Here is a 17,097-nt window from a genome sequence, read left to right on the forward strand (position 1 = left end):
TTGAGAGGCAAGCTACAATTCCACATGGAGCAATCACTCGGGTGACTGGTGACTATCCACAGTTTGATACATTTGCAGCTTCAGCCCATGTTCACATCAATCATGTGTTTATGAGATAGCCAGACTTGGTACCTAATCACTGCTGAGAATGGCTTAACAGCAACTACAGGATGGTGGCAGGTTACAGTCAGGCCACTTGGCATCATTAACGAAGACAACAATGTCAGACTTTGCTATAATGTGCTTTATATAGAAGTGGATCAACACTTTCTGAATTAATTTCATTTTCATGTGGTATTGGTAAATTTGAGGACATTTCTCACTCCCCCCAGTACAGATTTGAAGAGGCTTCTACTTTGGGATAGATAACTGGCCAACTAAGCAGGGCATTCTGCCTTGAAACATTGAAGTTTTGCTGCTCTACTGGCCAAGAGCAAAATGTTGTGGTCAGAGCTAGTGTAATTAAACCAGCTGCCAGAGAAGTCTGGAAGGGAACCCACTGCAGGCAGGAAGCCCAATTCTCCACCAACAAGTGCTATCATAATCGGGACGTGTGCGGATGGAATGCTGGAAGGCCTGGTTGTTTCAGTGTGTGTGCTTTGTTGCTCCCTAAGAGACATACAACAATTTTGATAATTGAGTTTACAAGTAAAGGATTTTAAATGGTAAGTTACCCTACTGGTAAGATCATGCCATCTGTTCAGTCAGTGTTGACCCCAATCAAGAATAATTTCCCAGGGGACTTAAAACAGTCTGTGTTTAAATTGCTTTGCTGTGTGAATTATGTATTGGTCAGAATTCTCACACAGTTAACAAATGAGTCTTTTTCATTTTTTCTTCCAAAATAAACACTAATCACATATTCATAAAAAGTTAAAATTCTCAGGTCAAATCATATTAGTGTGAATGTTAGGAGCTTGAAATACCATTTCAAGGAGAAAAGTTAGGATGTCTCACAACTTAACTAATTTGCCATTAGAAAATATCTACAAGCTTCTAAAATCAAAAGGAGATGCCAATAATATAATAAATAAATCACTTAAAATTCATGGTGGAATCCATCTGATAATTTGCAGTTACACTCAGAAGTATAGGTTGTATCTATTGTTATACAAAGTATTTTCAAATTGGTATTTAGTTTAAATTGGAATTATTTGCTAATTTTCTGGCAAATACTTTTTTCACTAATTTGGCATATAGATGTGTATGACTAGCAATCTATGGTGTCTTGTTTTGGATTAGCACCTTTATGCATTCTAAGGAGTATTGCCTAGAAAGAACATTGTTTAAAGTTTGTTATATACCATATAAAATAACTCTGAGAAATGGGGCAAAAAAGTTCAGTATGATTAATGTTAATGCTCCTTATCCTTCCTAAAAATATTGGAGGCCCTTTCCCTTCTCCCAAGACCCTAATTAGGAAGCTATTTCCTAGGAATCTTAATGGTTGCAAAGTGATACTCAGCCACTAGCCCCTGGATTGTGTGTATGTGTGAAAGAGAGGTAGGGAGGGGAAAATAATTAGAAGAAAGAGACAAGCATGATATGACTTCAGTCTGTTAACATACAGTCAGGTCCAGAAATATTGGGACATCGACACAATTCTAACATCTTTGGCTCTATACACCACCACAATGGATTTGGAATGAAACAAACACAATGTGCTTTAACTGCAGACTGTAAGCTTTAATTTGAGGGTATGTACATCCAATCCAGGTGAACGGTGTAGGAATTACAACAGTTTGCATATGTGCCTCCCACTTGTTAAGGGACCAAAAGTAATGGGACAGAATAATAATCATAAATCAAACTTTCCCTTTTTAATACTTGGTTGCAAATCCGTTGCAGTCAATCACAGCCTGAAGCCTGGAACGCATAGACATCACCACACGCTGGGTTTCATCCCTGGTGATGCTCTGCCTGGCCTCTACTGCAACTGTCTTCAGTTCCTGCTTGTTCTTGGGGCATTTTCCCTTCAGTTTTGTCTTCAGCAAGTGAAATGCATGCTCAATGGGATTCAGGTCAGGTGATTGACTTGGCCATTACATAACATTCCACTTCTGTCCCTTCAAAAACTCTTTGGTTGCTTTTGCAGTATGCTTTGGGTCATTGTCCATCTGTACTGTGAAGCGCCGTCCAATGAGTTCTGCAGCATTTGGCTGAATGTGAGCAGATAATGTTGCCCGAAACACTGCAGAATTCATCCTGCTGCTTTTGTCAGCAGTCACATCATCAATAAATACAAGAGAACCAGTTCCATTGGCAGCCATACATGCCCACGCCATGACACTACCACCACCATGCTTCACTGATGAAGTGGTATGCTTAGGATCATGAGCAGTTCCTTTCCTTCTCCATACTCTTCTCTTCCCATCACTCTGGTACAAGTTGATCTTGGTCTCATCTGTCCATAGGATGTTGTTCCAGAACTGTGAAGGCTTTTTTAGATGTCGTTTGGCAAACTCTAATCTGGGCTTCCTGTTTTTGAGGCTCACCAATGGTTTACATCTTGTGGTGAACCCTCTGTATTCACTCTGGTGAAGTCTTCTTTTGATTGTTGACTTTGACACACATACACCTACCTCCTGGAGAGTGTTCTTGATCTGGCCAACTGTTGTGAAGGGTGTTTTCATCACCAGGGAAAGGATTCTTCGGTCATCCACCACAGTTGTTTTCTGTTGTCTCCCGGGTCTTTTGGTGTTGCTGAGCTCACCGGTGCGTTCCTTCTTTTTGAGAATGTTCCAAACAGTTGTTTTGGCCACACCTAATGTTCTTGCTATCTCTCTGATGGGTTTGTTTTGTTTCTTCAGCCTAATGATGGCTTGCTTCACTGATAGTGACAGCTCTTTGGATCTCATCTTGAGAGTTGACAGAAACAGATTCCAAATGCAAATAGCACACTTGAAATGAACTCTGGGCCTTTTATCTGCACATTGTAATTGGGGTACTGAGGGAATATCACACACCTGGCCATGGAACAGCTGAGAAGCCAATTGTCCCATTACTTTTGGTCCCTTAACAAGTGGGAGGCACATATGCAAACTGTTGTAATTCCTACACCGTTCACCTGAGTTGGATGTACATACCCTCAAATTAAAGCTGACAGTCTGCAGTTAAGGCACATTGTGTTTGTTTCATTCCAAATCCATTGTGGTGGTGTATAGAGCCAAAGATGTTAGAATTGTGTCGATGTCCCAATATTTCTGGACCTGACTGTAAGTCCCTGAATTGTGAGACTTGGAAAAGCCATAATTACAGTTCAAAAACTGGGGTGCTTTCACATGGTAATTCACTAGATGCACTGGGCAACATTTTTCATAAAGAAATGAAGCTGCTAAAGAAAGGGAAATTAATGACTTTGATCCCAATTGCTGCTATTTTTTCTGAATTTTGACAGATCTATACTCAAAAGTATTATTGAAATTATCCCAACATAGTAGCTAAATACTACATACAATATATACATACATATCTCAGAGAAAGATAATAAACATTTTTCCTGATGTGTAACTTTTTGGTAATCGAGTCTACTGATTTAAATAGAAGGAAAGCTTTTCTGCAAGATAATGGAATATATGAATAATCATGTCAGAAATGTATAAATACCTTTGGCTTACATTCCTGATTATAACTTTTTAATACTAAATTAGGTTATGAGTTATACAATATAATTTATAACCTTATATTAATTTATAACCTTATATATAGGTTATACACTAAGTTATACAATAGTTCTAGTTGCAAGTATCTGCAGGTCCATATCAGCTGACTGTGGAATAACTGAATATCTTTTTGTTGGTAGGAGCATGTTATCCATACCAAGAAGGCATGTTTGAAGAAGAACGTTTGTTATAAACCATTGTAATTTTTCTGGTTTATAACAAGAAATAGCCACAGTATAGTATGGTTTGTTGAGTCAAAGGCCATGGTGGAACTGTAGTACAAGTCTGATTATATTTAGAATGTCAAGGTTTCTGTGTTTGTAATTCTTAATGAAATATATTTTGAACTGCTGTTCCATCTCACTGCAGCTGTATTCATTAGATTAAGCCATTATGCTCAGATCAAGCTTGGGTTACATATTCAGAACTTGATTAATTTATCTCTTGATTTTAGTGAGAAATATTCTTTCCTTCATATTTGCTATACTTTTTTCCAGATTTCCCCAAGCTGGTGGTTCCAGATGTTTTAGATTCCAACTTCTGTCAGTCCCAGCCAACAGGCTGTTCTATCTGCTGACTACATCCAGCCTTGGAGCAGGCTACTAAAATTGTGCCATTTTAATATATACTGTATCCATTTGTATTTGCAAATTTCATTATTGCAAAATATCTTCCTGAAGCAGTGGGAAAAAGAAGTATAACTTTTTTTTTTTTAAAGCAATGAAATAAAAGTATCCTTCTGAATAAAATTTTGTTGTAATTTTCTATAATATAAACATTTAGTTTTAGTTTAATATCCAGAGTAGGTATAATTGCTTACCTCTGAAGGAGCAGGTTTGGTGCAGATATAGTCCAGCAGCTATAAATCAGCATGATCTGAGTTTCTGCTGTAGTCTTTTGTAGCACAGAGCACTTCCCCAGTTTGGTGGCTTCCAGTTGTGTTGGTCTACAACTCCCATATTCCCAAAATATTAATGTTGTACATGAGGTATAAATAACAGAAGTTTATTGGGAGATTTTATAAAGATTCTGACATTTCAAGGGTCATTATTTAATTTATGAGTCTTTGGGGGAAAAATCACTGGGGGTAGGCAAGGGTGGATTCTACCTCCATTGCTGGAATGATTTTTCAAAGCAGTATTGTAAAAAAGTATTGAAAATAAATAAATAATAAATAAGGGAAAACATTTAACACCATTATGAAATTCTGTGTGAACCATACATCTTTATTTTAAATATTCCCTTGTTTTTTCTTCAAATGATGGTTTAATAGAGGCCCTAGCTGTTGGCATTGAAGAATGAAATTATGTTTATTGAATTGGGATACTATAGTTATATTCAAAATTTTAATAGAATATAAGATTAGATTTAATAACCATCAGAACTCAAAGGGTAATTTCAGTGATATGATCACTTAAATTCTACACATATAATATTCAGTATGTCTCTCATCTCATTAGGGAAAAGACTTGATTCTGTTAATTTATTTTATTTACTTATTTATCATATTTATATAGGTGCCCATCTCACACAAGGTGACTGGGCGGTGTACAACAATTAATGCACTGAATTAGACTTGATATTCTATTTCTACAATGAGTAATGCTAATAACAGCAAGTTCTTTATTTTGCTTCAAGAGTTCTAATATATCATGTAAAGTAAAGTAGTTAACACATGAGATTATCTGGATTGAGGACTTGTAAACTGATGGTATGTTTTCCTACCACTTTTGAAATAGGAAATACTTTAAAATGGCAGTGTATGTCCTAAAATAGTCTTAATGTCATTTTAAAACAATGAAAGAACTCACGAGAACTCAGGAGAAAAACTCATCCCGATTCTTTTTGCATCATCACCTCTTTCCCAGTTAGGACTGCGGTAGTTCTCAGCTAAAAAATGACAGTTACATAAACATACAATAATCATTTGGCTTTAAGGCCATTAAGTGTCATGTCAAGTGTATGTGGAAGGGGTGGGAGAAAGAAACAATGAGTTTAAACCACCACGGGTCTAAAAATCATTAGCACTGTTTTGTACGGCTTCATTCTCATCTACAGTAAAGAATATTACGTAGCCAATTCATGTCTGAAACTTCTGCCAACTCTAGTAAGGAACCAAACTAAGCCATGAAATGTCAAGAGATCTGTAATTTATTGCCAAGTACCAATTGCAAACTGTCAATTATAAAGAAGAGGGAGGGAAAAAAATCTCCTTCCTTTCTCCCAGCACAGATGTGCCTTTCAGTTCTCCTAGATTAGAACCCAGTAATGCTTTTGACATGTTAAAGCTCTCCTAATTATAAGTCCGGTGCTGGCAGAAGGCATCTCTGGATTCAAGTAAGTGCTAGGGTGAAACTGAAAGCAGTTTGCCAGTTTTGCCTTCTAGCTCAAATGACAAGAATAACTAACTTTAAAAAGTAGTTACTATCACAACTAAACATCATAACAGAAATATGATTCTTGCTACTGCTTATATTTGGGAGGTGAAACTGGTGTGTTCCCCCCCCACCCCCGTGATCTACTGATGGACTGGTGAAATGTTCATTGTGGGCAAGCAAACCTTGCACTAAACATGAGGTTGGATTAGAAGTCCTCTAAGCCCCCTCCCAGCTGAATGATACATTGACTTGCATGTTGTTTGCAAATGAAAACCACATATCCTCAAAGTTCTGCCCACAGAAAGGAAAGTGATTAGTGCTTGTTTTCCCAACATTGGAGAGAGGGCAAAGAAGCAGGTGAATCCACCAGCTAGTGGCTATAGTTAGTGCCGTCTGCACAGAACGTCTGACCAGCATCATTGCCAAAGCTTGAAATCTAGACAGGTTTCATATCTAGCCAGTATCAGCATAGGAGATAAACATCCTAAGGCTGCCACAGAGAATTACCTTAAGGTTAGTATATGAAGAAATCTGTGCCCTAACAGGACAGAAGCCTGTAGCTTGTATTTAACTGTACTTCCACAAATGGAATAGATAATTAGGTGCCATTCAGTTGAGTTCAATTTCTGGTGACTTCCTGTACAAACACTTGCCATCTCGATCTGTCTTCCATAATATCATACAGCTCTTCCAAGGACATTCCAGCAACGTTTTTCATCCTATCCATCCACTTCTCTGTTCTCTTCCCTTTTTTTTTCCCCCTCTCAGCATTGCCAACCAAGCATAGTCATTCACTCTAGTACTACATCTGCTCTCATCTCTTCAGAGCAGATTGGGGGGACTGTGATTGCAGAAGGAGGAGAGGAAGGGGAGGCACCATTGCATGAGTGAGTGGAAGCCTGCTTGCACAATATTGTATATTTGAAAGGGTCAGTCTAGGCCTTTCACCAAATGGTCAGAAGTATCTGTCCTATGGGACAAATATTATTCTGTTTGAGATGCTAATGCAAATTTGTCTTATGAAAGCAGGTTGGATTGATAAAAGTAGCCTTCCCCAACTTGGTGTCCTCCAGCTATCAACACTGCAACTCCCTGATTCTCAGCAGTCACTATGCTGAGGGACACTGGGTAGAAGAAGGCTGATTCAAAATAATAGCTTAGACAGAGGTGGTACTACAAAGCAGATTTTATTTTTCATCTGACTGTTTGATTTTTAATTTTTATTTCCAGAAATCAGGGCTATATGAATATAAAATCTACAGTATACTTGCTGATTGTTCCCCAGAGCTATGTGCTGACGTTTATATGGACTTAAACTATAGAACAAAATGGGACCAATATGTTAAAGGTTAGTAAATAATTCACAGAGCATTGTTAGAAAAAATATTTTTTAACCTTTGCTTTGTTTCTGTCTTCTGGATTGCTATCATTTCTAAGATACTTCCATTTCACTATTTTAGATTCTTGAGATTTTAAAGTACAAACGTTTAAAATTCTCTTGCACTGTTTATAAAATAATCTTGGAAGAACTATTTATTTGAGATACTAATTAAAAATGTGTCAACTTCTAGTCAGTCATTTGTTTCAGTCAACTGTCTTTGATCCTTCAATGTTACTCTCCTTCAGTTTACTGGTATTAAGTCCTCAATGCAAGGAAATCTTCTAAAGAAATTATATTCTGCCTATAGAAAGTTTTTGGCTCAAACACCCACACTTCTGATTTCTTCTTAAGTGATTTGAAATATTGTCTGTGCTGTACTGTATCTCCATGCATTAATTTATGTTGATTCTCATTATACTGAGTATCTGTGATTCATAGTATAAAATATATTAGCTTTGTATCATCTGCCTCTTTTATCAGCCTCTGTTATCATGTAATGTGCTATTCTCTCCTTTTGCCTGTAACTTGTTTTTTAAATATATATATAATTTTTATTAAAAGTTTTAAGAGCAGTAATAAGTACTAATACAAACTAAATTAGAACAGAGAAAATGAAAGAGAAAGATAGAAATAACAGAAAAAGCTAAAAGTGCAATAAGAAAAGAAAAGAGAAAAAAGAGAAAGATATGAAGATAGATATGAAGGTATAAAGAAGTAGCTTCTGATATTATTCACAGCATTTATAAGTACAATTATATTTTAACCTCTCCCTCTAAAGTTACATAATGACTGTCTTTCTATAATCTATCCTTTTGCCTGTAACTTGTTGACTACCTTTATATCTGCAGTGTAGGCAGTAAGGCTGTGGGTGTAGGTTTTGTAACTGGAGAAATATAAAAATATGAATACCATTTGGTTACGAAGTGGCTGTTTGATTTAAGTATTGTATGAATGCTTTATTTGGGCTTGATAATTGGAAGAAGGCCATTAAGGTTCCCCTGTACAGAGGGTAATGTAGCAAGAGTGAATGCAAAAACTACAGGGGAATTTGTTAAGTATAGCTGGGAAGATGTTTGGCAGAATTCTGACTGAAAGGATACCAGAAGTTAAAAATGAATTAAAATGTGGAAAGGGTAGTGCTATACAGGGGTTATATAGACTTGATTTTTGCTCTTCAGGAAGACATTAGGAATTGTATGAAAGTGAAAAAATAATTAATTCTATATTTGTTGATTTAGAGAAAGCATGCAATAAAGTGAATAGGTTTGTTTTGCTCAAATATGGTGTTGAAAAATGATTTCTGAATGCTGTAAAAGTGATATACAGTACAATGAAAACAAAGCATGCGTAAGAATAGAGAGCTAAGCACATTGTTCAACATTGCACAGGATATAAGAAGTAGAAGTGTGCTATCCCTTTGATTGTTTAATATTCTTATGGATAGATGTGTAAGGTTAGCAATGTCCTGGCTGGGGATATGAGTATACTTTTGTGTGCAGACAATGCTGCGTTGTTAACTGAGAATCCAAATTCTTTGCAGCAAATCTTAGATTATATAATGCAACAAGGAGATGGATCTGAAAGTAAATGTATTAAAGACCATGGTTGTTGTGTTTAGCAGGGAAGATGGGCAGAATGTGCAATAAAAATATATGGAGGAAACCTTGGGCAAGTAGATGCATTTGCGTATATTGGAGGAATGTTTACTAAAGATGGAAAATGGATGGCTGAATTTTAGAAAGTGCTGACAGAGGCTAATGAATAGGATGTGACCTGTTGCAAGGTATGAATGTTTGCTTAAGGAAGTAAACATTTGCTGACTATAAGAGTGTGTTTCTGTCCACTTTGTTATATAAAAGTGAGAGTTGGGTAAAATCAGGAGATATATAAAATGAAGTTGAATGCAATGGAAATATGGTACTTGAGAAGTGTGTGGGGTAAAACAAGAAGTGGTAAGATCAAGAATTAAAGTGGATTGAATGTAAAAGTGAGTGATTGGTGCACTGCAGTGGTATATTGAGAGACAATGAATGAAGTTTGAATTCCAAAAATATATGATGCAAGAGTAATGCTTTGAAAGGAAGGGGAAGAGCAAGGAAGTTGTGACTGAATGGAGATGATGAGACCCTCAGATATGAGAGTGAGAAAGGCAATGTATAAAGCAGTATATAAATATGATAGAAGCAAGGTTGATTTGAAAAGATAGAAAGTCATGTAGAAGTATAATTAATGGTATTGTTGTAAATTAGATTTAACTATATTTCCTTCTCTCTCTCTCTTTCATGCCTTTATTTTGCTTAGCATTTCTTGCTTCTTTTCTGCACTTTATGTAACTGCGTATCCCAAAAGATGAATGTATACTTATGCATCTATGATTTTTAGATCAGCTTCTCCAATCTAATTACATCCAAATGTATTTGACTACATACCTTGTCATCTCCAGCTAGTACCAGGTTAAGGAAAGCTGTCCTGAATATATAAAGAAGGTTTGCTTATCTTCCATCTCTCTTGCTGATCCTGCTGATTCTATGCTGATCCTCCTTCTCAGAGTGTACCTTGCATTTGAGTGACACTAAGCCCAGTCCCACTTGATTGGGGAAGAAAACCCATATTCTTGGTATGACATGGAAAAGATGTGAAATTCCCCTTCTGCAAATGGGCCACATTGTACAAGTGTCTGATTAATTAACAATACCAGAAACAAAATTAGTGACAACAGGGCATATTAATAAATAATTATTTAAAGGAACATAACTACTTTTTCTAATAAAAGCACTTCTCAGAATTATAAGTTGAAGAGAAAAAGACATTCTAATAATTATTGATATTTCTACCTCCATTTGTGTGCAACATTTTCCTCCTATGCAGCTAGCTGTTGGAGTAGGTAGTTTAGAAATGGAGGGGTGTGTGTGTGTGAAATGTATTTCTGGAGGTAACACTTTTGCCTTTCTGACACTATTTCCAAGAATCCACAACTCAGGAGACTTTTATGGTGGAACAAGAGTCTATCTCTGAAAGACAGACCATCCATGCATATCAATATAATTAGTGCAGTTCATTGTCCCTTATCTGGCCTTTTAAAAAAATAAAATAGACAAATTTTGGGTAGCCAATATTCCTACTAATGAGTATGTAAAGGTTACAGACTTTTTTTTAAAATAGTGCATTTAATTTAAAGCAAGAAATAATAAACAAAAGTATAAGCCAGACACTATGATAAAAAACTGTCTGTAAAATGGACAAAATAATCAGACAAATTCTAAACTGCAGACCATCCTTACTATCGTTGATTCTTCTGACTCTCTGGGCAATATTGAAAAAGTTGGATTCTGAAATAATAAAATGACCTTAAGTGATCTGTTTTATTACATAACATAGGTTTCACCTTGTGTAAGATAATTTAAAATACATTAACATTTAAAAGGAAGTCCTCTGCAATTTGTGCATTAAATGAATGCTTCAAATGTGATTTTTCCCCCCTCAAACCTTCATTTTTAAGTTTGATTTCCCTTGCTACTAAGACACAGAACATTGAATATGCTGTCCAGTAATACCAAATTAATACTTCAGTGACCTCTGGTGGAAAATGTGATATATGTGACTTACCACTTTCTAGGAATTATACTCTATCCCAATAGAAAGTTGCCATTGTATATAAAATCCTGTGAGAATAAGATATTTTAGAGTAGCAACATGTTATTAGGCCGTTCCATATGTTTGTGAAGAATACATTATCACTCTGATATGTGCATCAGTAGTCATTTGTGTAGCAGCATTACGTGAAAAAGCACGAAATGGCCTTTTTGACTTTAAGATCCGGCTGATATTATTGTTCAGGATATATTTCCTTCTAGGATACATTCAAGAGTGTATGTTCAGGCTCGTGACTTTTGTTAAAACATGAAAAAGCATCAGTTGTATAGCTTTGGGGTTTTTTGACTACATATTTTTTTTAGGGAGAACAAGTCTACTTAAGTATTTTAATGATTGGTACTTTTGAAATTTTAAAAAGAAATGAATTATTATAAAAACCAATTGACTATTTTAAATTTGTACTCTTGTGTCATTTTATAGAAAATTAATTAACCTTAGCTAATAATATGCTGATAACTTTATTGCCTGCTTTTAAAAACTAGGTTACACAAGACTGCCTGAAAAACTAAACAAATTATATTGAGGCCTTAGAAGTATAGGTCACACCTAATTTATGAAACATATCTACATAAATTATCTATGCTTATTGATAATAGAAATAACATTATTGGGGGGGATCTATACTGAAAAGTTTTAGTAGCATTTTTGGATTGGGTTTTAGTTTGGTGACTAATTATATTCTTTATACTTATTTATATATGTTGGAGGAGAAAGAGATTTTATGTTTGCTGTCAAGCACTGGCTGTTCCCACCTCTTTGCTTCACTGTAAGCTCTAAGAATTTCATGATAGAATCACTGCTAGAAGGAATGGTGAGAAGAGATAAACTTGTCCTTCTAGGCTTGGCTTTTTCGCCTTGCCTCACCTTACCCAAGAAGAAGCTTTCTCCATTTTGTGTCTCCTGGTGCTCTGCTGTTTTGAGATGGCCAGGAGAGGATTCATCATGAGGATGAGGCAGTCCTAGTGGCTCAAGTTACGGGGCCATGGATCTTCTTCTGCTTGAAAAAGGAGGGCTCTTGACAGACACTTACTGTTCTTATGCTTATTTATATTATTTGTTAGATTAACAGCCTGCCTTTCCTCCAGGAGTTCAAGGCAGTGTACATAGCATTCCCTCCTTCACTTTTCCCCCGCAAACAAAATGTGAGGTAAGTTGAGAGAGAATGAATAGCTCAAAGAGAGTTTCCATGGCTGAAGCCAAACCTGAACCTGGGTCTCCCTAGTCCTAGTCCAACATCTTAATCACTGCACCAGATACATTATGCTTTATTTGTCTGTCTGTTCTGTTCTGTTTCTTGTGGGCAAGGCAATTTATTGTTAGGTCTTATGGATCTAATAAGCTAGTCTTTCCCAACCTGGTTGCACTCCAAATGGGTGGATCTTCTGAATTCTCATCAATGGCCACGGTGGATGGGGAATACTGGGAGCTGAAGTATACATAACTGGAGGGTACGTGACCTGCTGTATATTAAAATCTAGCCTCTGTTAGATCATGCTGTGTTCCTTGGAAAACTTCCTTTTCTTTGAATCTGAATTGTATACAGTAGTATCTCTATGTACACTACTGTCCAGCCCCCAAACAGCTGAAGGTATTTCTTTTGCGCAACAAGATACTTGAGATAGAAGCGAATGGAGTAGTGAGGGGGAGGCCAACCTTCTCTTGCAAGAAATTGGCTGAAGGATTTATTGTATGTGAGCCTTATATGGGACTCTTTTAAGTCCAAGAAATCTGTAGACAGAGACCTAACCCATCTTGATTCTGCGTAACTGCTGAGCATGGTTCTTCCCTTTCATAACAGTTATTTTCCCCCAGTGTAACAGAGTCAGGGAGTACATTCGTTGTTTTTCTTTAATGAGGCTAAATAAATGATAGATAAGTAACGTCTGTTAATGTCCTTTCCTATTCTTCTGTAGAACTTTTCCTTTTCCTTATGCATTCTTCTTTCTGTAAAGTCATTCCACTTTTGGGTGTTCATTTCCTTTAGGCCCTGAGGTCTTGAGGGCTCACTTTTGGAAGCTAAAGCTGCTATTCACTGAGGAGCAGTCAAAATGTAGTAATTCCATGGTTTCTGCCTTGGATTCTGACCTTGATCTCACTAACCTGTAATCTATTTTTAATAATAATAGTGATATGATGATGTATTAAACTTGTATGCTTTTTTTTTTTTATCTGCGCTCAGTCGTTACCGACTCTGCAGCAACTGCCCGGACGAGTCCTTGCAGTTTTCAAGGCAAGGTGTTTCGGAAGTGGTTTGCCAGAGCCTCCTTCCTAGGGCAGAGCCCAGCTGGCGAGCGCAGGAGGCGGGGTTTCCGTTGCTTTGCGCCCTTTTCGGGTGCACGCAGTTTTTCGTGCTTACCAGCAACTGCTCCCGACTCCTTTTTTGCAAGGTGCCGCCAGCATTTTTCCTCCCACCGGAGTGAGAGTACCCATTTATCTACTCACGTGAGTTTTCGAACTGTTGGGTTTACAGGAACTGGGGAGGAAACAGGAGCTCACCCTGCTAACGCGAAGGCTGGACTCGAACCGCTGAAGCGTCGACCATTTCTGGCTGGCAACTTTCAGCGTCATTAAGCCGCTGTGCCACCACGTCCCCCTAAACTTGTATGCTGCATGACCCTAAACAACTCTTAACGATGAGCAGCTCCTGCCTCCCCACATAAAGCCCTAGATCTTGACTGCTTAGAGCCAGAGGGGACACTTATTGAGGCTATACACATAAGTAGTTTGATTTGTCCATGACTTGTAGCATTTTAATTAAACGCTTTCTAGCCATTATCTACTTGTAAGTTCAGTGAAAAAACATGTTTCTCACACATTTTACCACCAATTTGTAGAACTATGTGAGAAAACTCAGGATGGCAAAACAGCTATCTACTGGGAAGTGAAGTTCCCCTTCCCCTTGGCAAACAGAGATGTATCCTTTCAAGTCTTTGACTGGAGTTTTACTTTTAACTTTAATAGTTGCAAACCTTGTTATGATCCCAGTTCTTCTCAGTTTCTGAAAATTTAAATGGTGTACAAATTAATCCTTATTAGAAACTAAAAAAGTAGGACCTTGATACATGCTTTCATTGAACCATGTTTCATCTTATACTTTCTGAAAAGCAAAATAAGCAATTAATTTTAAGTCCAAAAATGCAAATTGAATCTATGCTCCATAAATTTGGAATACTTCCAGACCCATAATGTATCTTAAATTTTTAAATCCTGATTATTTCTTAAACTTCAGTACAGTATGTTTTTGTTCGTGAGCGTCAAGATATGGACCTTGATGGGCAGAAGATCTATGTTGTATTGGCTAAAAGCGTGAATGCTGTTAAATTCCCAGAAAAGCCTGGGATTGTTAGAGTAAAGAATTATAAACAAGGTGTAGCCTTTGAAAGTGATGGCAAGAAAGGGTGCAAAGGTAAGATATCAATATGTAACTTTATAGAATGGTTACTCTGAGCAGAAAATTTAAATTTCTAAATCAGGATTATGAAAAACTTCTATATACCTCTGTAAAAATTAATCCATGTCTTTTGCTAAGGAATTGGATAAACAGATTGCTGAAAGAATGTGTGCAAAATAGTATTGCAGACCTACAGCCAATGGTTTAGCTCATAAATTCCGATACAGATATTCTCTCTCGCCAGCTAACCAATCAACAAACCATGAGAGATTCTCTCCATTTATCTTTCATCTCATTTCTTTCTGCTACTCTTTGTCTCCTATCTAGGGATTTAAAAAATCTACCATAAATCCCTCTGGTAGTGAATTTGAATATTTGCTGCTATCAGATTTTTCATGGGATGCCTAATAACTGAAAAGTAATTTGGCTAGCAAAAATCATGTGTGTGTTTGTGTGGCAGATGGGTTGTATACACTTTTAAAACTGTATGTGGTGGCCAAGGAAGTCTCTTCTACCTTTCTTTGACTTTTAAAATGCCTGGTGCAATCACAGCAGCACCAGGCTCTATGAAGAGTAGAGATTTTCCCAGAACTTCCTGGATTGACCATGTAACCATGTGAGACAATTATGTAAAATCAAAGCTTGCTGAAGAAACATCAACAGACTTTCTGGACAGGTAATTTCTGCCTCACTGACCTTTTAAAATTCTTTGAAGGTATCATTAAGTGTATGGATAGGGATGATCATTAGATATTGAGGGGCTTTTTGGACTTTTACAAAGCTTGCCAGAGGTTCCTGAGCAACTCACCATTATGGGATTGGAAGATTGGTAACTGGTTAAAGAACAGAAAGCAGGAAGAAAAAATAAGTGGCTTTAAAATGGGACAGTAAATAGCACTTTTGCCACATTCCATTTGAAAACTTTTATGGGCAAATTGAAAAGCAACAAGATGGCTAAGTTTGCTAACCATAGCAGATTAGTTAGAATGCTTAAAACAAAAAGGAATGTCAGTTCTCCAAAAAGTCCTTTCTTCACTGGAGCATGGGTGTGGTAAATATAGTTCAATGTAAATTTAGTTAAGTGCAAACAAGCATGAGGAAATGCACATTTGAGAAGAAAAATCCACACATCACATATATGCTGATGAGGTTTGCACTAAAGTAACTGAGCAGGAAAGAGTGTTTGGGCATATTCCGTAAGCACTTTTTGAGAGGGCACACAATTAAATGGCAAGCACTGGGATAGGGTGAGGTTGGAGCCTGAGAACTGTATTGCCAGATGTATAGGAGACTGTTGGTTGAGACGCCAGGTTTGGGGTTTTTCTGTTTTCCTGTTTTTTATTATTGTTTGCGAGCCACCCCGAGTAGTGTTACATAAGGTAGGCAGCCATATAACTCTCATTCATTCATTCATTCATTCATTCATTCATTCATTCATTCACTGCAGGATCTGATAAATAGCATAGTGGAAGCATTTAAAGGAGATTGGACAAACTGATTGAGGGAAGGATTATCAGTAGCTGACAGTCGTGATGACAATCTATTTTTTGCAATATCAGAAGCCATCTATCTCTGAATAGCAGTTGTGGAAGAAAAACTGGATAGTGCTGCCTCATCATCCTGCTTATGGATCTGATTGGATACTAGGAATAACATACTGGGGAAGATAGGTTTTTAGTGTGATCCAGCAATTTCTATGATATTATGACTCCAAGACTAAGGTTATTTATACTTTAAATGGAGATGCCATAATAATCTCCCCTTCCCTTCCCTTCCCTTCCCTTCCCTTCCCTTCCCTTCCCTTCCCTTCCCTTCCCTTCCCTTCCCTTCCCTTCCCTTCCCTTCCCTTCCCTTCCCTTCCCTTCCCTTCCTTTCCCTTCCCTTCCCTTCCCTTCCCTTCCCTTCCCTTCCCTTCCCTCTCTCTCTCTCTCTCTCTCTCTCTCTCACACACACACACACACAAAGATTTGGTAAAGGCCAAATGTGGATTTCCTACAAAGAATAAGTTAGGCAATGGGGTTAGGGAAAGAAATTACTTTTTCAGATTCATCCCTTTTCTTTATTGCTTTTGTTCTGGACCAGGTTTATGTATAGTAAGTTGCGCAGTAGCCTGGAACAGAATCCACGTGAGCAGGACATTATGCAGGAGTGGGGGCAAATTATGATCTCTGGGGGAGGGAAAAGGAGCAAAACATGCTCAAAAACCATGTGAAGTTTCAGCAGATATCTCATCTTGATGTCCAGTGAAATAATACATTCTGTGGAATGAGTTCCGTCCATCCTTAATTCTAAATTACAGGCATTTACCAGTTGGCGATAAATGAAAAAGCTACTCTTAAAATTGCATTTTTTTTCTTTTTTTGGTTAAAAAGTTTTCATGTCCTATTTTGATGATCCTGGTGGAAAGCTTCCTTCGTGGGTTGTCAACTGGGCAGCTAAGGTAAGCAGGGTAATTGAAGCTCTAAAGAACTAATGCTATGAGTTAAGTCAATAAGTCATTTCGATTCATGGGCTCCTGGAGGTTTGAAATATTGCTTTGTTGTTGCTTTCCATATAAAATTATATACAGTGGAACCTCGGGTTACGAATTTAATTCGTTCCGTGACTCTGGTCGCACCCCGAATTGGTCGC

At 37.3% G+C, this 17,097-nt stretch overlaps 1 protein-coding gene across 1 annotated transcript in view; it reads left to right on the plus strand.

Annotated features, from left to right (window-relative positions):
• Positions 1-17,097, plus strand: part of PCTP (phosphatidylcholine transfer protein) — a 28,768-nt gene that overhangs the window by 3,957 nt on the left and 7,714 nt on the right. Inside the window, exons 2-5 of the mRNA XM_007441840.3 lie at positions 7,271-7,388; positions 13,910-13,989; positions 14,310-14,481; positions 16,839-16,906. Coding sequence (XP_007441902.1) covers positions 7,271-7,388; positions 13,910-13,989; positions 14,310-14,481; positions 16,839-16,906 — 438 coding nt within the window. The remainder of the gene's footprint in view (positions 1-7,270; positions 7,389-13,909; positions 13,990-14,309; positions 14,482-16,838; positions 16,907-17,097) is intronic.

The sequence above is a fragment of the Python bivittatus genome, unplaced genomic scaffold (genome assembly GCF_059951505.1).
Source record: "Python bivittatus isolate LINGU-HERP-01145 unplaced genomic scaffold, Pbiv_v1 ctg000220_np1212, whole genome shotgun sequence".
Taxonomy (NCBI): Eukaryota; Metazoa; Chordata; class Lepidosauria; order Squamata; family Pythonidae; genus Python; species Python bivittatus.